This window comes from Anopheles marshallii, chromosome 2, assembly GCF_943734725.1.
Source record: "Anopheles marshallii chromosome 2, idAnoMarsDA_429_01, whole genome shotgun sequence".
Lineage (NCBI taxonomy): Eukaryota > Metazoa > Arthropoda > Insecta > Diptera > Culicidae > Anopheles > Anopheles marshallii.
The window spans coordinates 80,458,004-80,485,520 of NC_071326.1; the positions used below are offsets into that span (position 1 = coordinate 80,458,004).

General features: G+C 40.3%; 1 protein-coding gene across 1 annotated transcript; it reads right to left on the minus strand.

Moving 5' to 3' along the window:
• Nucleotides 1-1,647: 1,647 nt before the first annotated feature.
• Nucleotides 1,648-27,240, minus strand: LOC128709905 (single-stranded DNA-binding protein 3). Its single transcript, XM_053804943.1, has 11 exons — nucleotides 27,185-27,240; nucleotides 15,222-15,294; nucleotides 15,006-15,152; nucleotides 13,905-14,036; nucleotides 11,903-12,001; nucleotides 10,269-10,352; nucleotides 10,143-10,191; nucleotides 6,494-6,684; nucleotides 6,265-6,411; nucleotides 5,975-6,181; nucleotides 1,648-1,781 (listed from the first exon to the last, which is right to left on the minus strand). The coding sequence occupies exons 1-11, from the start codon at nucleotides 27,238-27,240 to the stop codon at nucleotides 1,677-1,679; spliced, it is 1,290 nt and encodes a 429-aa protein (XP_053660918.1). The 3' UTR covers nucleotides 1,648-1,676.
• Between the last annotated feature and the right edge of the window lie 277 nt (nucleotides 27,241-27,517).

Here is a 27,517-nt window from a genome sequence, read left to right on the forward strand (position 1 = left end):
TACCTTCACTTTTGTAACGCAAAAAAAAACAAATGGAAAAGAAAATAAAAACCCTCGCCATTGTCTTATAAAGTAAACCCCCGTAAATAACTCGACGCAATACTTTGTTGCGAGGTGAAACGCGTTTCACTCGACTACAGTGTTTTAGTGCAAACGATAAAAAAAAACACTAGTTCTTTCTTGTTTGTCTATTCCTTGCCTGGTTCCTTTTAAAGATTAATCCTTGAAATTGTAACCTTTTTGCTAGACCAAACCTTCCTACTCAGTGTCTACAGACTGGCTACCGCAGATGAATGAAGATCACAGCATTACGGATGATCTTGCCCTTTCTTCCTTCTTCCTAAAATACCGCTAAGATAAGAGATTACACACACGCACACACACACACGATTGATCAAAAGTCGAGCAGCTTGCTTTGGTGGTTTGAGTGAATTTTCCCATGATAAGGTAGAGTGTGCGTGTGTGTGTTTGAAAGAAGAGTTTGTGTTAAATAGCGGCGAACAAAGAAAAACTCGCTTAATCACAACGTGGGTCTTGCACGAGAAATAGTAATAAGTGCTCTGCCAGGAAAAATTTTACTCCCTTCGAGGAGAAGCTTGTAGCAAAACGACGTGATCATCTTACGCTCATTACGGATCCAGCAAAGATAATAACAACGAAATGTACGGAGGGCTCTCCCTCCTTCCCGTTGGATGACTATCAAACGCAATACTAAAAACGAGACGCGCATTAGTATCTTCCGTTGCGGTACCGTTTAGTGTTCCCGCAAGCTCTCTAAAACACACACGCACACACCGGCCAACTCTGTTTCCTCATCTGGGTAACAATATAAAACTTATGATTGGATGTCGGGGCTGTTCAGTGTTTTTGTTTTGTTCTGTTTTTAGACATAATTACAACATATCGTGTTTATATCCAACTCTGTGCTTTTTGCTATTACACCTCTTCGTCCACAGCTTTACACGATGATGTCAACCTCCCACAATTGTCTCGGGTTTGTTTTAGGTTTTCTTATACTTTTATAGCTTTTCTATTTCTTTTGGTAAAAACGTGTGTTGTAGCAGCAACCAATCACTGCGCAGCTGATCATATCTGCACTGTTTGGTGGCCAATAAATACTTCCGACTTGTAGACGATCATCCCCACAGCGGTCGTTCGTGCTGGAAACGCATTACACACAGCTTCTACTGCCCTTTCAAGTCCGCCTTTTGTACCAGCGGAAGTTACCTATGGTAGATGATCGCTAGAAGCATCAGTAGCCCCGCGGCCAGCACTTTAAAACGTTTCTCTACAGCAACGGGTACGGCTACTAATTGCACGGTGCTGGTTGCTGTTGGTGATGATAAAGTTGTTGCCGTTTTATCATGCTCGTGAATAAAATTTGCTACGGTGTTGCACGAGAAGAAGGTGGCGCTTCCATGCGTCGCAATCGTGACGGTGCCATCGTTGACATTGCTGGTGGTGATAGTTGCAGCGTTGTTGTCCATCATGGTGCTGCTGCTGCTGCTTCTGATTGCAGTACTAGTAGTGGCGATGATGGTAGTAGTGTCGATAGTGATAGTGGTAATGGTAAAAGTACTAGTATAGATTGCCTTTACGATATCGGTACTAGATTCGATAACAGAAGTAATAGAAGTTCTAGTAGCGGCTGTAGTAGCGGTAGGAGAAGGAGGATGTTATTGCATATAGTAATCAGGCTGATCTGAGTCTTTCTCAAAACGCTTCGCCTCTTCCTGCATGCTTTCCTTTATTTTCAGTATGGCGGCTGATTCTGTCTGGTCCTGCAAAATACATAACACATAGGCCAAAAAATGTGGATGGTTGGCGTCAATTTTTTGTTTTTTTTTTCAGGGAACATTCAATATAACTGCACAGCACAAGGTACATAAACACACACGCACAATTTGCCACTGATGGAAATGATGGCTGCTGTGGCAAAAGGGAAAAGGGGGGAGGGCATTTGTTAGGGAAATATGGGGGCTAGTAGTAGTGTGCGTATGGAATGGTGTGTTTTCAGTGAGTCTCAGCGTTGTAGTGAAAAATAAAAACAATAATTATACATTCTGTTAAAGGAGAGGTGCATCCTTATAAAAAAACACATAAACGGGAGAAAACAATAAAGTTTTTTTTTTACTTAAAACACAAACAAAATTTTAAAATAATGTTACATACAGCTTTTAGGCCCGCACGATTCGCGTATTACACCACGAAAAACCCAAAAACAAATTCGTTTTTCAAATAAAAATGTCGTTTAAAACATAACAAGTACAGTACACCATTACATCCACGAAAAAGAATACAAAACAAAATGAACATTGATCATTTTGTGCACAATAGTATCCAATAATGGAAAAAAAATAAGCTGACACACAAAATTTAGAGAAAGTAATTGGAATTTTTGTACAAATACAAAAGTTTTATAATAATAAGCAACGTTTTAAATAAAGACACTATCAGGGCATTATCATAAATGAAAACATTTTTTACAATTGTTTTTTGCATTGTTTTTTTTTTCTTCATTTTGTAACGAAAATGGTTTTTTGGATGTGTTTTTTTTCTTGTTCTTTTTTTATAACTTTACAGTAGAATGATTTTTTTTGTGTTTAAATCATGCTCTACTGTATGGCTCTCATATGAACACTACACGACATCATCAGACAAGAGAAAGAGTAAGAGAAAGAGATTCTTTTATGTGGTTCGTGTTTGTTTCGTTTATGAATTCGCACACAATTTACAATCGTCAATCGAACCGCGCGTTTCGAATCAGGACGCGTGCAGCGAGAAATCGCATATTCGGCTGATACTAAACACACAACTTTCCTACACAACACACTAACATTACCACCATTATAATACCCGCCACAAAAGCCACAACAAAATTTTGACCATCAACCACATCAACGATAACGACAAAAATGTAGAACAAAGGCCAAAAACGCTGATGTTTCTGGCATAAGACGACATAAGCAATTATTGCACTACCTGCTACGTATACTTTACTTTGCGCACAATACTCTTCTTGTAGCTGGGTTTGGAGAGGCGAGGGCCTGTTGTTTGTGGGAACATCTTTGGCTCTGGATCATGCTCGTACGTTCGGGGGTGGCTCTCAGCGTAAAATCGCATCGGTCTTGTTGTGGGCACAAACACGCGAAAAGCTTGGGAATGGTATTTGTATTTGTCTCGATAGAAGCGTTGACGCCGTCCCTGAGAACGATGCGGTCTTCTGATGCGGTTGGAAGATTTTGGTGCCAATAAAGTAAAAGTGTTTGCCTTTTGTGCTGCTGGGCGCATCTTTTAAAATTTTATCATCAATATCAATATTACCGTACCACACAGGTTCGCATGACACAGGGTGGAAATCAAATAAGCACGATCGCGCATTTAGCGACGAGATTTTGGGTTTTTTTTGTTTCAACTGCACAGTAAAGAGTACGCTTTATTACTTGAAAACGGGCTTCCAAAAAACATTATATTCGTCCGCTCGTTTACCCCGACTTCTAATTCCTATATGCTTACGCGTGTATAGTGTGTTTCATTTATCTACTAGAATTAAATTCTATGCAAAAGCAGTTAAAACCTAGCCAACAACAAACACATCAGCATTGTTTCGTCTTCAAGCTTGATTTTAGTTTTGTTTTGTTGCGCTTTGCTTTTGCTTTATTGATTCTGATTTATTCTCTACTCTTCGATGACCCCCCCATTGCTGCTATTACTAATAGTACCCTAACGCTTCGTAACCAATATTGGGATGATTTACAAAAGAACAGCTTTTACTCTTCTACCTACTAAACGCTTGAAGAATATGGCGAATGAAAACATCGTTCTCTTTCTCTTTATTTATTAACATTGTCCATATGCTGTATGCATTTCGTTTGCCTGGGACTGTGTATGCGACACGACAAACAAGAAACCATTTCCACATAAATATATTGTTCTATAGTTTTGTTTTCTCTTTCTCTTTCTCGTCGGTGTTGTGTAGTTGGTTCAAGGGATTTTACCATAAATAATATCATAATTTTTGCCCCCTTTAGCTAACATTAAGAGATATCTACATATTCCTATACACATTCAGGTCATTGGTGTTGTGTTTTTGAATTTCACAAAAGACAGCCCTTCCCTCGGGAAACCTCTCTTCTTTGCATACTGATTTAAAAAAAAAAATCCTTTTCCAAACAGAACACTTTAAAAGTTTGATGTCGGTAGCTTTTGGGCCATTTATATATATATATACATGACCGTAACACAAAAAAAGAACATGATACCGTACAAGCGATTATACCAAAAAGATAGAAAAAGTCCAGAACCAATAGGAATCGAGCCGGACTGCACGGTTTTAGGTTTAGAGAACAAAAAAAAAATTCGCACTTAGTACATTATTTGACCTTTACCGAAAAAGTAAAAAAAAGTAACTTTTAAAAATAAAGAAGTGCATATAAACATGTACAAAAACAAAAGCAAAAACTGATCGGAAAATTAAAATTCTATAAATGGGTACAGCTAACCAAAAACAAAACAAAAAAAAACAACGCAAATGTCGCTCAAATGGAAGAAAAAAAACAATTAAATAAAATAAAGAGAAGAGAAGGAGATTTTCATTTTACAATTCAAAACCAAATCTTCCTCAAACCTAAGGACTTATAATAATTATTCAGATGCGCGGTATGTACAAGAAATTAACTATTGGAGATGTTAACGGACCGGTATTTAACGTTATGGTATTATTCTTTCGCATTCGTTTGAACAATAGTAAAAATTTCCGCTTTCAGGCGTTCACGTATGAGTTGTGTAATTTTTAGCACAATTCACTTCTAAATATGAGCTGAAGGAAAGTGAAACTGGGGGATATTAACAAATGGGTTTGTTTTTTGTTATGACAAGTATCGAAATAAACGCTACACTATAGTTCATTACCCTTAAAACGGTACAATCTGGACAGATTAACACTATCCTTCACTCCTTGCATTATGCTTTTCCTTTTCCACCTGTTGTGCGATTAACAATACCAAAACCAAATTGCATACACTTGCATATGCGTAAAATAATACACAACGATCATTGTATAAGAATCAATAATACACACCTTCCTTTCATTATATTTACATAAAAAAACTGTACCAATCTTTTGTTTTAAGTTCCTCGGTTTGCCCAATGGTAGGTATTGCGCAAACAATTGGATATCGAAAACAAACCAACACAAAAAAACACAAAAGAAAACTTCCAATAGTCAAGATCGTCTTGCTTGGGGAGCTTAAAATGGAGATTAGTCAAATAATGATTCATTTGCAAAGTGTGGGATGAAGTAGGAAAAGAATTCAATTGCCTAAACAAGTCACGAAACACTTCATGAGAGAATCAAACGAATTCATATTAAACTGAGCGAATTTGTAGCCTTATAACGTCTTGCTGTTGTAATGCAATTATGCTTCCAAGCAATTGCTCTCAAGAATTAAACCTCTTTCTTTACAATTTATTGAGTAATCTTTTCGTCCAATTAAAAACATCATAAAAGCGACACAATCATCCGTTTCGCTTGAATCTCTCATTAAATGTTTGGAACCTTTCGATGAACAAACGAACAGAAGTGAGTGTTATTAAAATATACATATATATGGTGAGTGCTCCTTTACGTGAACTCTCCCCAACAAGAAAATCAAATGTGTGCACTCCGAAAGGGGGAAAAAGTGTTGTTTACATTGTTTGTTGAGACACAGTACCACGGTGGCACAACACATCGAATTAACCCTCATGCACCGGGCACCATTACAGGTATAATAGGAACAGTTAAAATGTTTTTGTGAGATAAAATGTTCGGTGCAGAGTATATGTAAAATATGAAGCACCCCCGGGAAGTATGGGTATTGCTTGTTTGCTTTCTCCTGATTCGCTTTGTTTGTTTTTCTTTGTAGCAAATGTTGTTAAAATGGAAGGTTGGTGGGACAATTGGTTATTGTCACTAGAAATTGTCGAAACTTACGTTCTCGCCTGGACCACCGAAGCCACCAAGGTTGTAATCACCCATACCGCTGCCGGAATCTTCCCTTGGCGTGCCAGGACCATTCGCAGGGCTATTTTTCATGCCATCCAATCCATCGTTATTAAGTACCGGGCCTCCCATCGTGTTCGGGCCCATGGGCCCACCCATTGGGCCACTGCCGTCCGTGCCACCGACCATGGGAAATTCCTAAAAGTACAGCACAATATTAAATTTCAGATTGTCGGATCGGTACCACTACCGATGTGTCGTTATTCTAGCGCAATACTTACAGGTTTCATTGGTGTGTACATGTTCTCACCACCGGAGTTCGATGAATCTTGAGGTGATGGCATTATGGGCGTTCCCGGTCCAGGTGGCCCACTCGGTCCCGGTGGTCCTCCGTAGTTACCAGGCGAGGACGAAGAATAGTTCATCGGCTAAATGAGACACAGAGGACGTGAATGATTGTTTCACACTCCACTAGCGGACATATTCGAATAGTACTCAATCTCCACTTACCGACGATGTGTTCGGTTGCCACTGTGGCCGACCACCGGCCATGCCCATCGGTGGCATACCGCCGGGTCCTAAACTGCTATTTGGCGGGGGACCACGCATTCCAGGACCGTACGTGCCCGCTCCCATTGGGCCCATGCCTGGGCCGCGAGGTGGATTCATTCTAGGATTCATAGGACCCATACCTGGAGGGCCTGAATAGTTGTAGTGTGGTTGTTTGGATACATTGTATTGTTTTGTACGATCATATTACGGGATGAAAGGCACACGGAAGAAAGGAGTTTGGTGATGGGTTATACAGGGAAGGGAATGTTGCCAAAATCACACAACAATCGCATTGTTGGCGTCCACACAGAAAGAGAGAGACACGCACACACGCACACACGGTATCCAATGGCAAATGGGTTGAAAAACAAACGCCCACCAACAAAAAAGTGGATGTGATGTGAAATGGAAGTTTACACAGCAGGATTTAAAAAAATCGTTTCATGAACGACAATGGTGATAGATGTTAAAGTGCAAACGTAAGACCCGCATAAACACATTATAACAATGAGATCAAACACAAGGAAAGTAAAGGAAATGCACCAAAAAGCACATTCAATAATGCAGGGCGATTTTGATGATGATTTTTGGCAGCAGGTGTTGTGCGATATGATCGAAACGAAAAAAGATAGAATGCGGGGGAAGAGAGAAAGAAACACATACACGATGATTAACACACAATTTATCAAGCAATCAGTATAGTAGTGCTTCAAGCGGAAATATCTAAAATATAGGACAATATGCAAATATGATCAGAACGAACATAGCGAAACAAAAGCAAAACCAAAAAATATCACAACGCAACGGTAATACTACGTCTGTGTACACCAAAACAAAAAAGGAACCGAATAGAAGGAAAACTATTTGCAATTGTTTGTGCAACAATTTGGTTTACATAACTAGAAAAAAACCATTCTTGTGAGGATGATGATGGAAAAAGATATTGATTTTTTTTTGCATCTGCTCGTATTTCGCTTCAAAACGATTGCGCTTAACAATTTGTTCACGACCACTTCCGCTTAAACATAATCTTTCACCATCATAACCTTTGATATTCCCAAAAACAAAGTGTGTACAATAAACCAACAGTTGATCAGAAAACATTCGATAATATTACATGGATTTGTTGTTGTTTTTTGAAGAAATTAGAAACTGTGTGCATTTACGAGTAGGAAGTATAAGAAAGCATACAATTAGAGAGCTCTCGTTCATCATTTAACACATCAATTGCGATGGAATTGCTTTTTTCTGCTCTACCAACAAGAGTAAAAATTTGATTGCCAGAGGAATAAAATTTGTTTCGTTCTAAAAATTATCATGAATTACATTCCATCACAAGCTTAATGCGTAAACAACGACACGAGCTGCTGTCCATGAAGACATAGAGAGTGAAAATATAAATATAGCCCATTGAATGGAGTTGCTCCAAAGGTACACTAGTGCTTGGACACCGATTTTGCTTTCTTAAATTTCTCGTTTTTTCCTCACTCTTTAAAACCGAATCGTCAACTTTCAATTTGAATTTTGTTCTCCTATTCAATGTACTTCATTTAGTGTACGTAAACAAAACCCGCCAAGAGAAGGACAGAAAACACGGAAACAGAGACATTAAAAAATTATATCCGGGGAAAAAGGAATGAAATTATTAATATACAGTATAAGAATAAAAGATTCACAAAATAATCCTAAGTAACAGGAGGGGAAATAACAAACAAAACGAAGCGTTGTCACTTAGATAAAGCATAGCATAAAAATGGATTAGTGGAAGCAAATGTTACATAAATGAATGTGAATGAAACAAGACTGGACCAAAGACACAACAGCAAAGATAAACAAGACATGACAATAGCGCAACAAACAAGTGTAAACATTACAAATCAAACGAAATTAAGAAAATTACATAAACTGATTGATTTGAATCTTAACTTCACTCGCGAATCGATTTCTCTAACTCTCAACATTTAAACCCAAAGAATACACGGGCAAAAGCATGTTTTTGCCCGTCCAACAGGTTTATGGTAGTTTTAACACAACGACACGTAAAATTAATGCAGTGTGATTGATAGTAAATGATAGTGAACAGGAAGAAAGAACGGCAAAATAGACCAAACAGAGCAGAAGGGTAGAGAAAGAAGAGAATATATGTGTGGGAAGCAATAGGAAAAGAAAAAATAAAGAAGGAAAAATGAACTAAAACAAAAACAGTGGTTTTAAGTAGCAGACAAGCGCGACATAGATTGCCTACCTTGCCATGCTACAAAGTCTCCAGCTTCACCTGAACAGAGAACAAAGAACAAAAGAAAACGGTGATTCGATTTTATTACAGTTTTGGCATTCACTCGTTACTGTCGCGCCCGCGCGTGTATTATCAATCTGATAAACTGTTCATATACGCTGCAGTCACGGACACGGCCGATAACAAGAGGATGAAGAGGACACGCACACAAGAACTTGGAAAACTAAAATTGTACAGCTCCGGTAGCTGTAATCAATTCTATGCGATTAAAATTGTGATGGGAATTTGTTTTAACTGCTCGAACCTACAAATATTTCAATAAATTCACATAATAACAATGCACGATTCGTTACCACCAACGAAATTCATTACTGCACAATCGTCATCCAATTTCTTCTATTTCTCTTCCTGATTCTTCACACCTAAATCTATCCCGTAGAAATTTCTAGCTTTGCCTTACAACATCCTACATTTTCTCTGTCAACAGTACTACCGTTGTAGCGATTAATTATTTGAATCTTATTCCGCTACACTCAAAATCGATAAAAAATAACCGCCCAAAGGGGTTTAGCAACAAGTATGTCCGAATTGTCTAGCAAAGTAGATATGTTATGTTTATGAAACAAAAACAAACGATAGCATAAATTGTGTTAACTAATTTTGGGAATATCAATGGAAAAATAAGTTCATTGATAGCAGCAGATGGCACCACCATAAAACAAACACCAACCCAAACAAAACGAAAACTAAACTTCTCCAAAAATCAGGTGTCACAAATTAACACAAAACCATACGGTGATGTACAACCGAAATCAATTCTAGTATAACCAAAAAAACATGAACGAACGATATAACTATCATATATAGCCAAAGGTAAACGGAAGAGCGGGGGGGTGACGGTACTTGGTGGAGAAACGACAGAGCAAACGAAAAATATTTGTCTGGCAAGCAAATAGGCCGGTGAACTGCTTGTTACATGACAAAACAAAACAAAACTACGCTGGCTAAATTGTTTGTTTTTCTTTTTTTTTTTTGCTTCATGAAGGAATGTTTACTGATTAAAAAAGGTAGAAAAAATGACTTCCGATTTTCCAAAGTGAAAACTTTGCAAATTTTGCATTATAGTATCGGCACACACACACCTAATTGTTGAACTTGTATTGTTTTTTTTTTTTTAATTATTATTTTCGTTTGTAAAATGGAAATGTTTATGAAGAAAAAGAGCGATAGTACGGTCTGAAGAGAAGGGAAAAAGGGGGAATTATCTAGTCGCTTCAGTATGTAAATCTCGCATTGTTATTGGTGGAGTATAGAGTGTACACTAATGATCGTATCTAGGCGCTAACAAAACGGGGACCCGAACGATCTTACCTTGCCGCGTCGGATCCATACTATTTGGCATCATTGGTTGTCCAGGGGGCTAAAACGAAAAGGGTAAATGCAATTATTAGTTACAGCAGTTGCGGCTACTGGCTCGCGAAGCGTATTTATACTTACACCATTGAAATCGTTTCCAATTCCTTGCGGCATCCTCACTCCTGGCCTGGGCCCAGGTGGATATCGGGGGCCACCCATGAACGGCTGAAAAATAAACAAGCAAAATGAATGAAACTACTGTTAGCCGTGTTGGAGAAAGCAAAGCAAAAAGGCAACATTGTAGCATTGTTTTAAGAATTAACACAAAAATATATGTGCGAAGCGAACAATGAGCAGTTCCTATATTCGATGTTTGAATGGGGATGAAAATGTGTGTGCGTGGACTGAACTGATTCGTTATTTTATGGATACGAACAATATTCCCTATGTATGACATTTGATCTACATAATTTTCGAAAACCAATCAAGGAATCTTTGTATAATATAAAAGTGTGTTATTAGGCATCATGAATATCGTGTAACACATATCATTGATAGAATGAACACCATTTATCCCTGGTTGAATGGAATTGGAAAGCTTTAGCGTAAAGTGTATAACATAAATTGTACACCCCGTACTATATCATCTGTCTTCCTGTAAATGATATATGATTTTCGGGTGTGACAGTAGAACAGTAGCACAAAAATAAAACAAACATACACAAACACACACACACACACGCAACGCGAATGAGAATGAGAGGTTAGAAGAACGGACAGACAAATAAATTACACAACATTTAGCATAGAAAAGGAGAGCCAGAGCATAGAAACACAGTGGTGTGTACACAGTGGCGAACAATTAATCTTTGGACATAAATTAAGGATGGATACACTTACACACAACAGGCAACGCGACGCTTACGCTTTGCTGACACTGAAATATACACATAACTACAAAACTGTATGCGCTTTGCTTGTGATGTGTTGGCCACATGGCTGAAGGAGAAAGGATACCATTTCTCCCCGTCACTTTCAAGAAATGTATGCAGTGTACTAGGCAACGAACAACAAAAAGGCGAGCAATAAATTTTAACATTTAACACTCAAAGGACAATAGAGGAGAGTTGTGCATCATCATTCTTACGAAGGTAACATTTAAAAGAAAAGGATAACAAAACGAGCGACAACAAACGATCACATTATTGATTATCAATTATCAGATCAAGCATTTAAATAGTCAAGCATTAAAACAAATAGTGTACACAAAAAAGGGATTTTTTTCCAGTAATGATCAATGATGTGAAGTGTACAGTGGGAATGATATGCTCTGCAGCCGTCAATTGGGAATGTAGCCAAAGGTTTAAAATGACGAAGAACCTAAAGTCAACCTTTTATTTTCGTTGCGGTCTTACTCTAACCTCCCCTTTTCTATGTTGCGCCATGATATTAATACTTTCCGTAACATAAAAAACTATACTGGTTGAGAGTGGATACAGTTAACCGACACGTTAAAACGAGTTCAAACATAAATCCCATGTAAGAACATTCTTAAATCCAACATATTTCTGAGGCCAATATTGCGTAAAGGCACAGCGTAAAAATAATTCTTGGTGGACATTACAATCCGGATCGGGAAAATACATTCGTCGCGGCACTCAAACATTGATCTCTCGCCGCATCAATCCCCAAATGCCTGGCGCTTGGGTTCGGTGGTAGTGGGTTTGCTGCGAGGGGTTTTTTTGGGGAAATTCGACCAAAATGAAGATACTAACCTGACCGCTCATCAATTGTCCATGCGAGTTTGGAGGCTGTGGATGTGGGGACTGCTGACTACTAGGGTGTGAAGGTTGTGATGGCCTAATGGAGGAGTTCTGCAAAAATAATCAGTAATAACGACACAACATTCACGAAGAGAAAGAAAAAAGACAACGGAAAACACACACACAATAACATACAACAAAAACACGCACACAAACGACAAACAAACGCACATCTCAGGCGCTATTAACCGTTCGCGTGTACAATTTAACACGCAACTCAATTGCAGTTAGAGCAGGAAAGGAATACAAAACATACACAGGCACGGAAAAGATAGTAAGAAAGAGGCTCAATATTGAGCAGCCAACTTTCTACACAACTTGGCTTCTGTACAACTATTTGGCATGCGTGTGGGATTGGGAAATAGAATTTCCCCTACAAAGGATCGTGGATCAAATCATAGGGAAAATGCAACGGAGAGATAGCATACAACATTCATATCTACTTTTGACGATTCGAGTTCGTTGTGCGTATAAAAAGCACTAACGAAACATGCAGCAAACAATTACAATTATAACTAGTTTAAGTATAGAGCTCTAATAACATCAGAATCGTGGAACATTTGACATAAGCTAACCTCATTTGATACTCGTTTGTATTTTGGACTCGTTTTCGGCTTGTTGAAAACTTTTCACGAAACAACTTTCAGCCACCCCGAACAAAACGATAGCTTATCTTGTTTAAATTGTTGATGACTTCCTACTACATAAATTTACATTTATTCCCACCAAGTGCAAAAACTTCATCAACATCAAAGGACTTTATTAATTTCGACAACACAGCTCTGCGTGCATTCTTTTAAAGCAAGAATTTCCAAATCTCTATTGTTTGGGGGACTGGCTTTCCACTTGTATGGTACTATCAGATTACATCATAATCTTAATAGCATTGTTAGATTAGATTATTCAATTTATTTCTCTGTTGCTTTCTCTTTTTTCGTTAGGTTATATTCTTCTTCATTTTTTTCTTTGGAATTTTTGTTTACAGCATTACATTTCCTATTATGTGTTTTACTATTTTAATCTAATCAAATCAATGTCAACTACGTAAAAATTTAAAAAGTGACAAAATTATTTACATTCTTTTAATACGATCGTAAACATGACTTAGACAAATGATCGAAAGATGCATCTTTAATCCACTGTAGAATTCCTATTGAGACCGTTTCTATATGTTCCATGATTTCAATTGTTAGCACCTTCATTTAAACATTTTTAGTAAATCGAAGTCATTATAAATTAAGGAAAAGGATGGAATATTACTCGTTGTGATAAATCACAACACTAACAACTATATCACTATTATAATTCTTTCCAATCGGACATTTTGGGAACAAATGACTAAAGGCAAACAATAAATAAATACTTTTGGTTATGCAGAGAGCATCAACATGTGGGAAAAACACAATTTGACGTTATAATTTCTCGGTAATGTACATGCATGATAGAATGGATAGTTTGTGTCATTGCTGCAATACTTATGCTAAATAGAACATTTCCTTTCACTATTGCTACCCAGATTTACAATAAGTTAAAGCCTTTGACAACAATCCAATGAGCTACACCCGTACTAGTCATGAGAGACACATAAAACACACAAAAGTTAGCGAATATATGAATTGCACCGTTATCATCCCTGCTCTACTAATATGCCGGTAATACGCGATACGTTTAATTTGGATATTTTTTTTAGTGAAGTGCCACATGTGGATTTTTTTTTTTCAAAACAGTTATTTGTGCGCAATGCACCTCTCTACAGCACACCACAATTCGCCGAAGGGAACAGTAATGGAATGGTATGAAGAAAATAAAGTACCCGCCCCACTAAAAGAATGATATCGGTGGTGTCTATTTAATGTTGTGTTTCCGTGTGAGATGTTACGGTGCGAGTGAGCGACCAGAGAGAGAGAGAGAAAGGTGTGTGTGCCACCGGGAGGCCTTGGTGGTGGTAACTTACCGGAAAGAAGCCTGAAGGTGCCATCGGGCCGCCCGGCATGCCTTCGTTTGGTGGTAACTGTCCCAGCGGACTTGGAGCGGGCCCGGCATTGTGTGCTATTCCGTTCACTCCATAGCCTGAACTCACGAAACCCTACAAATGTCACAAGATGATTAGTAAATTGAAAAGTATTGCATACTGATTGTTTAGAACTATGTTTAAGGAGTCTATTTGAGGAGTTCATTTCCTTCAGGGTAGTGTGTCGGACGACACGTTTATGACAAATCGAATCCATTTCTTGCTGAATTATTTAAGAGAAAAGGTGAAAAGGCGATTGGAAAACTCAAATTCTTTAACAGCTCACCACGCAACATGCTTTGTCGAGAGAAACTTTATTTGCTTTACCTTCACCAGTTGTGTAGAAGCATGTCTAGTTAAAATTAACTTCCTCTTGGTTTCATACGAACCAACAGCAAAACCGTGTGCCCCACTGATCCTGTTGTGTGTGGACGTGCACATCTAGGCAACAGCATCGCAACCCCCATTTTCTCCGTGGCCGGAAACCTACGTACAACTACGGGGTCGCGCTTCAAAAAATCGCCTGGCCCATCACAACAATGCGACCGCGCGCACGTACGTCTCATCTGCGCGAGCCTACGCGCGCTCCATTTTCTATCTTTTCATTTCCCTTCCGTTAGGCAACCACTATCTTTGCATTGGAGAAATTTACAGTTTTTCGTTCGCTTTTCCTAGCTTTCTAACGGTTGACCAACGGCGTGTGCGAGATGTCTTACCGTAACACACCAGCTGCACTGTAAGATTAATGACCGCCACCAACAGCTGGAACAGAGTTACCTATTATTGACGAACAAACTAACGGAAGCAGCAACTTCGGGACTGAGCGAAAGAAAGACTCGAGCAGTTGCAAACAATTGTAAAGCCGTTTTTTTCCAGTGAGCGTCCAAAATCGTCTCTACTTTATACCTCTTTTTTGAACGGAAATGGTTAACGAATGCAAGAGTTTGGATCTTCTAAAATTGACTTACAATTCTACAGCAGTTTGCTTCAGTTCCAATGTGAATTTTAGATTTAACAACAACAACAACAAAAACACACACTTACATAGTCATGAAATGCTTTGGCCTCGGATGAATGTTCGCAGGTGTCTCGTCGCTCCGGTGCCGCACAGTAGAGATCCCAAAAGACACACCACCACGAGTGCAGGAAGCCCGGAGGTTCGCCTAGTGTGATATTTTTCTCCCATCGTATCTGCAAGAATGAACAGCAAAGGATCAGCATTGCGAAGCAGGGAAACGATCAGCTCACGTGATCACTCACCTCAGATAAGAATGTTTGTGCTGCTTTCGATGCTCCTACGTGTAATAAATATTCATATACATAAAGTGCAATTCTGTGAAATGAGAATGAGAAGGAAAGGAAAAGAATTAGTCAAACGAACGCTCTGGAATCGTACTGATGCGCTACACCAAAGACGCACACACGAGAGGAAAAAAAATCCCCAACACAAACTGTCGAACACATTTTCGTATATACAGAGAGCTGCGCGAAAGTAAGACGTCCATCAGCCGGATCGGTTTCCCGAGCTACATCTGAAAATCAGCGCATTAAGACAATACATAATTATCCTTCGTTATCTGCCGGTTTCACGCATTTCGCGTCGAACCCGGCACCGGATCGTTGAAACGATCGACATTATCGATGGTGTGTTTCCGCCATTCTTCCTTGGGCAGTGTGTGTTTGTGATGGGATCGTTCTCGCGGTCCTCGAGCAGCAGCAAACACGAGCAGCGTACAACGCGCGCACAAATGACGATCCATTTCAAAATCCCAATTAAAGGAAATACACATCAACCGAACGACCCGGATGCAGCGGTAGCAGTCCCTCGCTCAGGGCCGAGTGATAGCGCGCGCTGATGCCACAAGCCAAACGGTAAGCCCACGGTGACGGGAACGGAACGATGCCCCATTACCATCAATGCACACCGAGATGATTCGATGATCTGTGTCCACTGGGAAGAGAGTGGACTTAAAGTAAAAAAAAAATGTCACACACACACACACAACCAATCACATACTCAGGGGAGGCTCTCGGATGATGGATCACGGAGCATGACAGTTCTTTGAGAAATCTGCACGAGCTTAAGATTAAGACGAATAAAAAAAAGTATTTGCAGGGTTTTTCAAAATTGCAACAGTTTCAGTTGTGGAAACTACAAATAATTGTGTATCGAAGATTGAAACTTTTTAAACAAATACAACACTGTTCCGCAAGGATGTTCGCTCAACTGTCAGTAATTGTATGGAACTGTCGGATTGGATAAAACGGAAGTCCTGGATTTGAAGCTTAATCATGTGATGTGGATTCATCAACTGACTCCGATTCCGATTAGAGTCCGGAGTCGAATCCAGAGAAGCCTCAGGAAGTGGATGGAGAGTAGAATTCGGAGGTACTATACAGATAGAATCCAGCTGTGCCCGACTCATGAGGTAAATTAAAATGTTATGAAGTACGAATTCCGAGTAAAACAACATGGATCCTACAACGAGATGACGAGAGACGACGTTCGAAACATGTGAGCCTGTCAACTATCGATTGTTGCTCACTATCTGTGGATCAGCGCGCACTACGTAGGATCGAAAAGATCGTTTGACATAGCAGCAGATCTAAAGTTTTAAGAGGAACCAAATAAAACCTTCCCCGCATTATTACAATCTGGTTTTAAGTCTCTGAAACTTTCTTCCTTTCACAAAACCGGGATGTCAAGAAAACTCCTTTTTTCTGATGATTAGCCTCAATTAATCTTCTTATTCTTCTTCTTTATAGGCAACAACAACCTCAAGAGGTCTTGAAGGTCTGCCATTTATGGCTTTCTATGGACTTTATTTACCCGAGGCTGGATAGTCAGTCCTGCATTCGGAGGATTGGCCCGGATGGGATTTTGGTCCGGTCCGTTCGTGTGAAGACCGGCGTCGCTACCATCAAGCCACCAGTGGGCCCCAAATTCATTGAATTCATCTACTTGATAATAAAATTCTGGACCGACATAACCAGGAAACAGGTCTCCCCAATGAGCTTTATTATCGATCTTGCCTTATATAATATTATAGAGCTTTAACTAAGGTTCTATGGTTCATAGAGCACTGACTATCTTTAGCCGTGACAGAGTCGATACGTTTGCCTTTTTTGACCCCATTGAGAAACCCTGTATAAAACCCTCGCTCAAAACTGATATCATCTGACAGTAAGTAGGTAAGCTTAGAATCATTCTTTTTTTTACTTTTTCAATTTTTTAACCTCCTATTAAGATCCTCAGAGTCGATCACAAGTGCGGTTTTTTGGTAGATCAACATGACAATATTTCCTTTTTGTTTTAGAAATACATAAATCACAGAAAAAATCTTCGGTCTGGCTTCAATGTATTACACGGCCGAGGTGGATCTTTGCGTCGAAGTGCGGATTTTGACAAAAAAAAACCAGCCAAAAAGCCCTCGTGTAATACGGGTTTAAGATCGTGTTTTAAGACATATTCCAAACACAAAAACAAGAATTTTTGGTACATTTTGTATGTAACTTCCACACCAAGCGTACGGTGACCATCCCAAGTCTTTGGTGGCGTTGTCGTCCGCCATGGGGCTGTTTGTGCTTGTGTGCCGCTGCAGACGACGCGTCGAGCTTCTCTCCCTCCCCCGGTGGCTTAGCAAGCGGGCACCCGCCTCCCGATCGCACCGAAACCAACCGCCACAAAGATGATCGACCAGCAAAAAAAAATACACACACACCGAGGGATAGACGTGGCTGATCGTAACGAAAATGACGATCGGTCATCAAGAAAGCACACACTCCACCGAAAGGAAGAAACCAGTCAATCCCACAGCAACTGCCCCCGGAGAAGAATACAGCGGCGATCGATGATGAAGCAGGGCTCTAAAGTAAAACAGGTTTTTGGCGATACGCAACACACACCTCGCGCGCGCAACCGACCGGGAGGTGTGTGTGTGTGTGTGCGCGCTTTGCTTTTATTTTGTGCTGTTTCGCTCGCTGGCAGTACTCCCCGTTCCCTTGTGTCCACTCCCATCCATTTCCCCCACACCCTGAACCAGCACCAAAAAAAAAAATCATGGTGTATGTAATATGGTTTATTTTTGCACACTACGGCTTTCGCGTCTTACTTTTTCGCGCCACATCGAAGTTCTGGGTGCTCACCTGTGCACACACAACAGTCGTACAGTTGGCGGTCTAATATAGGCACACACACGCACACTGACAAGACTGCAAATGGGGAAACCAACAGCCAAAAAGAAAAAATCCACCAAAACTCCTCAACCTCAAAAGTACGATCGAGGAGCCCCCGAAACTGCGTACCAACAACATTACAGCCCCAAGAAGCAAAGCAAAAACGTTGTTTGCGTTTCTAGGAAACAGCTATCTGGGCAGATTGTGCCAAGCCGATAAAAAAAAAAATGGGAACAATTTTTAACGAAATTGACAAAATTTCGTGGTGCGTTCTCGAACCACTCCGGGACAAATTGGGGTAGAAAGTAGCAATGGTGAGGGGGATGGATTAAGCGCATTTGTGGAGCAATTCCTCGGGGAAGAAGCGCTGCTTTACTGTACTAAATACAACACGAAGCGCAAGCATGTGTGTCCGGGGTGGGAGAGTGCGTCAATATTGGGACCCCACAGCATTGAAGGACCCAATGTTTTATTATTCGCCCCCATTCGCACCAAAAAACCAACGTCACCGTACCGGGAACCACAGAGTGTCCGAGCGGAGTGGAGGCGCTATTGCTTATCATGTGTTGCTCTCCCGCGGTTTGTTTCTGATAAGACGACGTGTGTGTACAGCAGCAACAGGGAATAGGCATAGTAGATATTAAGTACCCCTTACTTTCATCGCCTCACACAAGGCTACGCGCGTGTCAACGAAATCACGCGCTCGTTTTACGGTCCGAACCTTGTGCACGTCAAACCATTGTGCGAAACCGTCTCCCTCTCTCGAGAACTTCCAGAATGTGTGTTAGGTGCTGGTGCTCGCTACGGGGAAAAAAACAGATAAGACAAACTGCGTTTCTATGGACCTTGTGCAGTGTGAAGTGGTGGTGGGGAGGGAGGGGGGGGGGGGCGGGATGCGAAACAGGACATGTATTTCGCAACGAGAGCACATCTAACCGCTGGGAGTTGCGATTAGCAGCAATTCGATTTATGAAACCATTTCTTCACGGCTTCACGAAAAGTGACTGTATTACATGTTTTATTCTTCTTCCGTCCAGATTCCCAAGAACTCCCAACAATAAATCCCAATGTCCGCGTTAGCTGGACGACTCAGTCGCGCGCTCGGTTCTGGGTTCGAAGCTCAACTAAAGCGTACATGCGGACATGTCTATATGCGGGACTTAGTACAACATTAGGGGTTGGATGTTTCTGATCAATTTCCTTAATTTTAGTGGAATAATGTTGCAGAAAAGTTAAGCATAAAAGTCTATAAAATGGGAGGGCATTGGAGACACAGAAATTCTAAGCGATTAATCTACTTTACACCTACATTAATCCACTCGCTGAAAATTCTTGTGAAAGATTCTTCGAAAAAGTTTAATTAAACACATATTACTGGATATTATTGACTTTTCACAAACTAAAAAACGTTTAATATGTTATGAAACTAAAGTGCTAAGTAGTGATGTACACAATGATTCAGAATGAATGAATGATTTAGATCTTTCTAGGGAGTGAATAATCCTTACCTCCAAGAAGTGTATTTAACTCGTTCGCAAAGAATAAAATCGTTCAAAATAATTAAGATTTAAGTCGCGAGTTAACTCCCACAAGAGAGAGAGACAACTGTTGTTGGAGTTAATTCACAATTTAATTCGTGAGATGAAGGCCCTCAGCAAACTCCCTCCCATCCTTCCCCCCCCCCCCCCCCCTTGCTTGTAAATTATTAAAATCTTGAAGAGTGAGTATAAGAGCTGAATCTTCATTCTAACTCTTTAACTCTTATTTAAAAGAACTTTTAACTTTTCCTTAAAAAGAATTAATCCACCACAATTGACAGGACCATTTTAAATCTGGATTTACTGTTTTGAATGTATGTCTCCAAAACTGGACACAACAAACCAAAAGTTGCTCTTTTTATGCTAAATTTTAAACCTTCTTGAAACATAAGTTTTATATTTCATTAAATGACACTTTTAAATGACAAATTACAAATTAAAATGGCGACCATTATTAACTTCAAGCTGTCGAAATAAACGATGAAATTTGAATTTTAAATACTTTCGTATTTAAATCAACCGTTTCGATCGGTTTTTTTTTTTGTTCGTAAAACAGAATTATTTCATTATTACGAAACGTAAATGAGGTATTAAACTGTAATCCGAGTTCCGCAAAGTTCGCTGGAACGCTTTATCAGCGGACCGCGGGGACAAGGTTATATTGCAAATATTCTTTTACTGATACTGATAGCAAGGAGCGGAATAGCTAAAATAATTTAAATAAGCCATAATAATGTCCTCCAACAGTGAGAAATATTTTGAATTAAATATTTTCTCTGGCAAAATAAAAAAAGAACACGCATTCGTTTATCAATTGATCAGTCGATTTTTCTTTTCGTCTTTCCGTCGATTGAGCCAACTAAAGCGAAAGAAAATCTTCCAATTTCCCCGGCTCTATCGGCTCTATTGAACATTCGATTTGGGCGTTGCGAAACTAAACAAACGTAAATGCCTTCCCTCCAAAAACCCATCACATCACACCACCGAACGAATCGACCAAACTGTAACAGCTGGCAGTAGTTTTGTAGGAGAGCCTCTTATCAGTTGTTTTGATGTTTCAACCGCACCAGTTGGAGCCCCCCTACCCCTTCGCCTCTTGCTTTCGCTTAATCTCGACCGTGGTTACAGCTGCGACGGACTGAACCTTTCCTTTTTCGCTTGTCTTCATCAAAAATAAAAAGCAGAAATATAACTGGACGAATATAAAGAAAATATGTTAAAGATATTATTTTTGTGCAATAGAAAAATAAAAGTTAAAAAATTACATCTGCAAACATGACAAATGTTATCTTAAAACTCCACTGCAAAACGAACTTTAATTTGTTTGGAAGAAAAATCGGTACCGACATTCTTATTAAAGCTGAAACATCTCGCCCATCGTAAACCACCCCCAGAGCTTACCAGGGGGGTGTAGTCTACTACCACAAGTCGACAAACCGAGGTGGATTTTCACTCCCCGCTCCAACTTTCCCATGACGAAAAAAAAAAAGACTCCAAGCTTTGTCCAGCTCTCTGCGTTTTTCCCACACCCAACCCCCCAAGCCCCCCGGCGTTGTTGCAACAAGGCCCCCCTCCCCCCCTCCAAAATGTACTGAAGCGAGCACACGAGCTTTCCCGAACTGGTATATCCTTTATTCTTCAATCCGACCTCAGTCCGTATCCTTCCAGGATTTTCCAGACCCCACCACAACACGCCACACTCCGGTGGAGGGGGAGCAGTAGCACTAGCGCTCTCTCGCTCACGTGCCTTGAAGCTGCGGTGCACGGGCAGAGTCGAAAGAGGATAGGGGACCGTGAACGGTCTTATATACCAGAGGCCGTAACATACATATGGAAGCGCCACTTGTATACTACAAACGGCTGCTAGACATAGTTTGCCCGTGGTGCTTAGGTGATGATGGGCGACGCTGACACGGGTTGATTGTGGGGGAGGAACCAGGTTAGAGTATGTCACAAGCTTTGTCCTCTTACCATTCTCCGCCCCGCCATACATTCAATGCAGCACATAAAGGACGAAGATAGTTACAGCATAATTTATGTATCCCTCAGTCACTCATTCGGACTCGAGTGCGCGGCACAAACAACAGCAACAACAACAAAAAACAGCGGACCAGCGCAGCAGCAGTGAGCGGAGAATATGAGTAGAGCACACCGAGATACTCATTCCGGTACCGTGTCGTGTGTGTCCCCCCCCGTGCCCCCAACGACGAGTTTCATCCTTCCAGATAGTGCGAGATACCAGCGCCGCTAAACTATCGGTGGAGCTGTGAGTTCCTCGACATAGTTTTTTTCTGTGTGGGAGGTTGGTGATATCCGTAGTTCCCACACCCTGACGCACACTAATGCTGCTCTCACCACAGAGCTTTGCAGAGAGAAAGTACAGTCGAAGTGAACTCATTCCACCCACCCCGGGTTGTTCGCATTCTTCCGAAACCGCCCCCCCTCACGGCACCTCTTGTTTGGTCCATACCATCGCTAACGTCATCATCGTCATCGTCAATCTCCTATCTACGGTGGAAGGTTATTCAACAAACGCACAGGAAATCAGCATACATAACTCGCCGCACAATCGGATTTCTTTCGGTTGTGAACACAAAAATATGCTGGTGTGCAATAGGCACCCCCCCGGGGTGGGGGTTGATGATTCGATCATGGTAAGGGCCACTGCACTCCCGCGTCCGGTGCTCGTTCGTGTGGTCAATCTGCAATCGATTCGATCAACAAAAAACAAGGGGGGGCCCTCATATACTGCCACTCTTACGGCAGGAGCAAAACGGCAAACTGTTTCATTTTTGGGAGTTCCTTTGAAGTTTACTAATGAAACGCGCTGTAGCGGAAAACCTTAAAGCCCGTGAATACAGGACTTGGCTTATAATGCCTTAATATAACTATTCTAATTCGAAGTTCTATATTATTTTTTCTATATTTAACATCTTTTGTCTAAAAATATGAATTTCTGAGCAGCTTGAGCATAAGTTGTATCTCTTTGACTTCAGAAATAAAAATTAATCCTACACCTCCTGGACTATAAGGAGTTTCAAATTTTTGGACTACATAACGGTGGAGTTCTTAATAGTACGAACAAAATAATGCATTTTCTATAGGAAAATTCTTCAAAAATGATTTGTTCAGTAACATCCGATAACTTCTAGCGAGTACTAGAAAAGTTCTAGCGAACTGAAACCTTCCGTGTTGATCTATCATAAAATGTCGTATGAACTAATGTTGTGCTTAATGAATCTGAGATGATTATACCACTTGCAATACAAATCGTAAGGCGCTACGATTTTGTGACCATCGCTGTATGTCCAGTATTCGCAATCACGACGTTATACTAGCGTCCGCTAGAGGGCGTCTCGTTAGCAAATGATAAGTACAGGAAGAAAATCGGATATCCCTAGTAGTGCTGAAACATATCGATCAGAAGATCAGGGAACAAGGAAGATCGCGACGAGAGCTATATCATTCTCTTATCATTCCGACAGCTAAGAGGAACTGAAGTAATTTTCAGTGCTATCAAATAAAGGGGTAGATCATCCCAAAAGTTAGAAAGCTTAAGCTTTAAGCCTGTATCTGTCAAATAATCCAGGTACCGGGCTGTATCATCATACAGATTCGTAAAGGACATAGCATTTTGACATAAAGAATGACACAAGGGATCATTTTTGTGAAACTATAATTTGAGAAAAATCGATTTAAGTTTAGTAATTTGATTTTAATTTCAATGTATTTGAAATAATATACAAGTCCGATTATCAAAATAATCCTTTTTCAGTTCTTTTCGTTAAAAAAAATTGTTTACCTTTTTCGCACACGGGATACTTGGCCTAACCTGGCTCAGGCCAACTAGCAAAATTCTTTGTTTTGACATTTGTCGAGTTTGGGTTTTGGGTACTTGGTTTTGTACTCATGCCCGGGAGAGGATGAGATATCTAATTTTGAAAGATTCATGGATCTTGGATGATTATTGAAGCTTTGAACTGTACGTCCAGTCACATTGTATCTCATATTCATGAATCTTAATCAGGTTCACCCAACACTCATATGGACATTATTCTGTCTCGTCTATATACGATCATCTATTATTCGGACGCCTGATAATCGCGTAAGAGATTATCTTTAATTGATATAAATTTTAATTTGATATCATTTTTGTATAATAAATCCAAACATTTAAACAAATAAATAGTCCCCACAGGGATGATTCGCGTACCTCAAATTTCCACGTAAGTTTCACATTCGATTCTACTCATCCGCAAATACTAGCTACTGTTTATATCCCGTAGATTACCTGCCTTGTCGTCCAGAATGTTTCAACAATTTATGCAGAGCAGATAAAACCCATCAAGGGCAAATGTAAGATTCCCCTACATTTCCTAATTGTAACTACGTTATCATATTGTGTGACGAAAACAAAAACAGTTACAAGAAACTTTTGCGTCTCACATCTCAAAAAAATCTGTAAGGTAATTGTGTGGCAAAAAAAACAACTTCAACCACAGACACCAAAATCCAACAATTTACGACGAAAGCGCGGACTGGATGGGAACCGGACTTCACACCAAGAGAGATGCCCCAGAGCCACGACCAGCACCGATACGACCTCGAAGCACGTCGTCGTCGTCGTCGTTTGGGACGTTTGTTTATCGATCGAGAATCGGCAATGGATTCCCCGAGCGTGTGACTGGTGCACTGCTTGAGGTACGTCCACGAAGCGGCCGAATAATCGAGCACATTCGAAAGCGCAATGTATGGATTGGTTCGGTTCGGAGTGTTGCGTCTGGGCGAGTGTTGCAACGGTACGGTATGGTGGTGTGTTGGTACATACAGAGCACACTCCAAGAGCAGGAGACCACCGTCATCATCAACGTCGCGTGCGTCCTCTGCGTCATCGTCTTCCGACAAGACAAGTGCCTTCGCACACCACAAACGGGCGATTTCTTCGGCCCAAACCGAACGCGGCGCGATGTAAACAAACGCCTTTCTAAGCGCCGTGTGGGAGACTGGCTGCGGTCGTCAAGGAACGTTTTGTCTCGTGCCTCAACCTGGGGAGGGGTTGGTGTGTGACCGAATGATGACTTTTGGATGCCAACGTTGGTTACAACACTACGCATGATATACACAACCTTCTCTCCAACGGTTTCGCGAAACGTGTTGGAGGAACTCGAGCGGTGCCAAAGGACTGTGAGAGGTTTTGAGAGTCAGGTAGGCTCATGACCGTTACACAACAGCATGGCACCTTCACCCGAACACAGACTAACCTTCCTTGGAAAAAAAGTGCACCAGAGGAAATTCCTTCGGTAACAAGCGCTGAGCTGAAAATCGTCAGTCCTTCTGGCAGGTTTCGTGCTGCTGCTGCTGCTAAAACTGCTAGCGCTTGACTACGTCATTACTTTTTGCAACCGCGAATTGGTGGTCAGTGCGGAAAAAAGCAGCGGAAGAAATAAAAAGAAATGTACGGATATTTATAGGACGTCCAGGGGATACACAATTCCCAGTGAACGTAAGAGAAGCTGTGTTTACATTGGCGCCAACAGCATACGATACAATTCTGTCTTTAACAAATAGACGAGAAATATATACATATGATTCGTTTTAAAATGTGTTATCATTTAAAAGAAATAGAAGAAGAGATCGTGAGACTGCAGTGTGGCACACACTGGTAAATTCAGCTCAAACGTACGTGTGCCATCGATTCACATTTAGGACGTTTATATCAATCGCATCATAATTATTGCTAATGAAAATTCTTAGCTCCTGCTTTAGCGATCGTGGACAAAGTCCGATAGAGACTTTTTCGAGGTTTTTGTTCTTTTGCTTGATTTTCCCCTTTTGTTGAATGCATTTTCTGCATAAACTTTGTGGCTATACGTCTTGTCTTTATAGCAGAAATAACTATCGAACGAATGAACAAGCACTTCAGCAATGTAAAGCTACTCCGTTCCAACACAATGTAATCCTTTGTGGCGAGTCGACGATCGTGCCATCACCACCGTGTGATCGCGAAACAAATCGGACGTACAATATTCGCCCTTAGGTTGTGCTTGCTTGCTTTATGGCATTGGCAACCAGACGTTCAAGGTTCGGCCGAGCATATGCTTGTGCGTGTAAAGATGGTTTTGGTGCAATGGGCTGGATCCCTCTTCTTTCTCGGTCTGAAATATCCCGGATTTGCTTTTCTTCTGTTTAGCTCTTTTCGCTTTCGCAATATGTCCTTGGTAGGGGAATGTAACAAAAGGTTCTACAGACACCAAGAAGTGTTCAGTACTAAAAAAAAACAAAAAAAAACATTAATTCAGGTCGACATATTCGTGGAAAGGTGGTGTTGTGTGTTGCGACCTATATTATGATAATTAAATGACAAAACATTAACACGGAACTGATCGTTATTGACTGTTTAACAAATGCATAACTTTATCAACTGCAGGTCAGTGCTGAAACTTCATCCAGATTTGTACACAACCTCTTATCAATACAATGTTTCAGATGGGAAAATCGAAATTCCTCAAGGATTCTGAATTTCTATTATGAATATCAGGCATCCTGGGGATTCATTAATCATCAGTGATTTTTTATGTACAAGGAGTCATAATTTTTCTCTTTTTTGCAAGCTTTAGATTATGATAAACAAAAACTTTATCGGAATTTCTACACAGTTTCACATTCGATTGCGAATAGCTGACAAATCTATAGAGAATCATGCTCAATTTATGATGGTTCATGCAACTTTGAGGATTTATTTATCTTTTCAGAGTCGACTCATGATATGAACGATTCCTCACTGATGATTCATTCGATTGACTCTGTGCTGGCGATTGATTCTAATTACTCTTTGCAGAAGATTAATTCGAATGCCTTTGGTCAGAAGATTCATTTAGCAACTACAACACTAATCAGGATGGCAATTTTTTTTAAATTCTCTCTTAAACTCTCAATTCTCTTTCTTTTTCCATCTTTGTTCTGCGTCTGCTTTAGCATATATCATTACAGTTTTTCTTAGTGCTTGAGCTACTTATGTATCCTTATTTATGCTAGTCTATGATTTTACTGTTTGTTACGTTTAACTTACAAAAAAGTAACTCAGTTAAAATTAAATTTATTTAAAATTTAGTTGGTTCATTCAGTACATCGTTAAATTCAATATATGGTTCAGTATATCGTTAAATAAACGATTTGTCATACAAAGCTAAAGCGTCTAAATATCATCCAGATTGACTAATTTGCTTTTGATGCTATAAAAATTCCTTTTTTATCGACACAACAACCTCAAGAGGTCAAAGGGCCTGCCATTTGTGACTTTTTTTACTTAATTCACCCGTGGCCTGATAGTCAGTCCTGCGTACGGGGGGTAAGTCCAGATAGAATTTTGGTCCGCTCCGTTCGTGTGAGGACCGGCTCCGCTACCAATACACCGCCCAGTAGCCCCAAATGGATAAATATTAAACTTATTGAGAAATGAGATTAAAAACCTATAGATAAATGCACCAAATCATGGTACGGAATACTTACTTTTCCCTAGCTTGTGCATCTGACGGCACCGCTGTCCCTTTGCCTTTTGCATACATCTTCACCCACACTTACTGGCGCCGTCGTCCGTGTTCGAAGTCCGTGCAAAAAGTGTGCAGGGGGTGGTGGTGGGAAGGTAAGGATGTATTGTATTCCCTACGATGATTCCGATCCGTCAAACTAACGAAAAATGCTGCGACAATTTACCAATTCCACCTGCACTCGGCGGATGGCCCAGACGGTTCTGTTTTCTTTCGCTCTTGCTTTTCACTTATTCCTCGCAGCTCTTTAGCTCACACACAATAAAAACACACACAAACACCTTCACAGTAAACA

Bases quoted from the DNA above. Each gene is read 5' to 3' on its own strand.
- LOC128709905 (XM_053804943.1), bottom strand. From the start codon at position 27,240: ATGTATGCAAAAGGCAAAGGGACAGCGGTGCCGTCAGATGCACAAGCT. The intron at 6,412-6,493 runs GTAAGTGGAGAT...TGTCTCATTTAG, and splicing joins GGCAACCGAACACATCGTCG to CCGATGAACTATTCTTCGTC. The intron at 6,182-6,264 runs GTAAGTATTGCG...CTGTACTTTTAG, and splicing joins TGTACACACCAATGAAACCT to GAATTTCCCATGGTCGGTGG.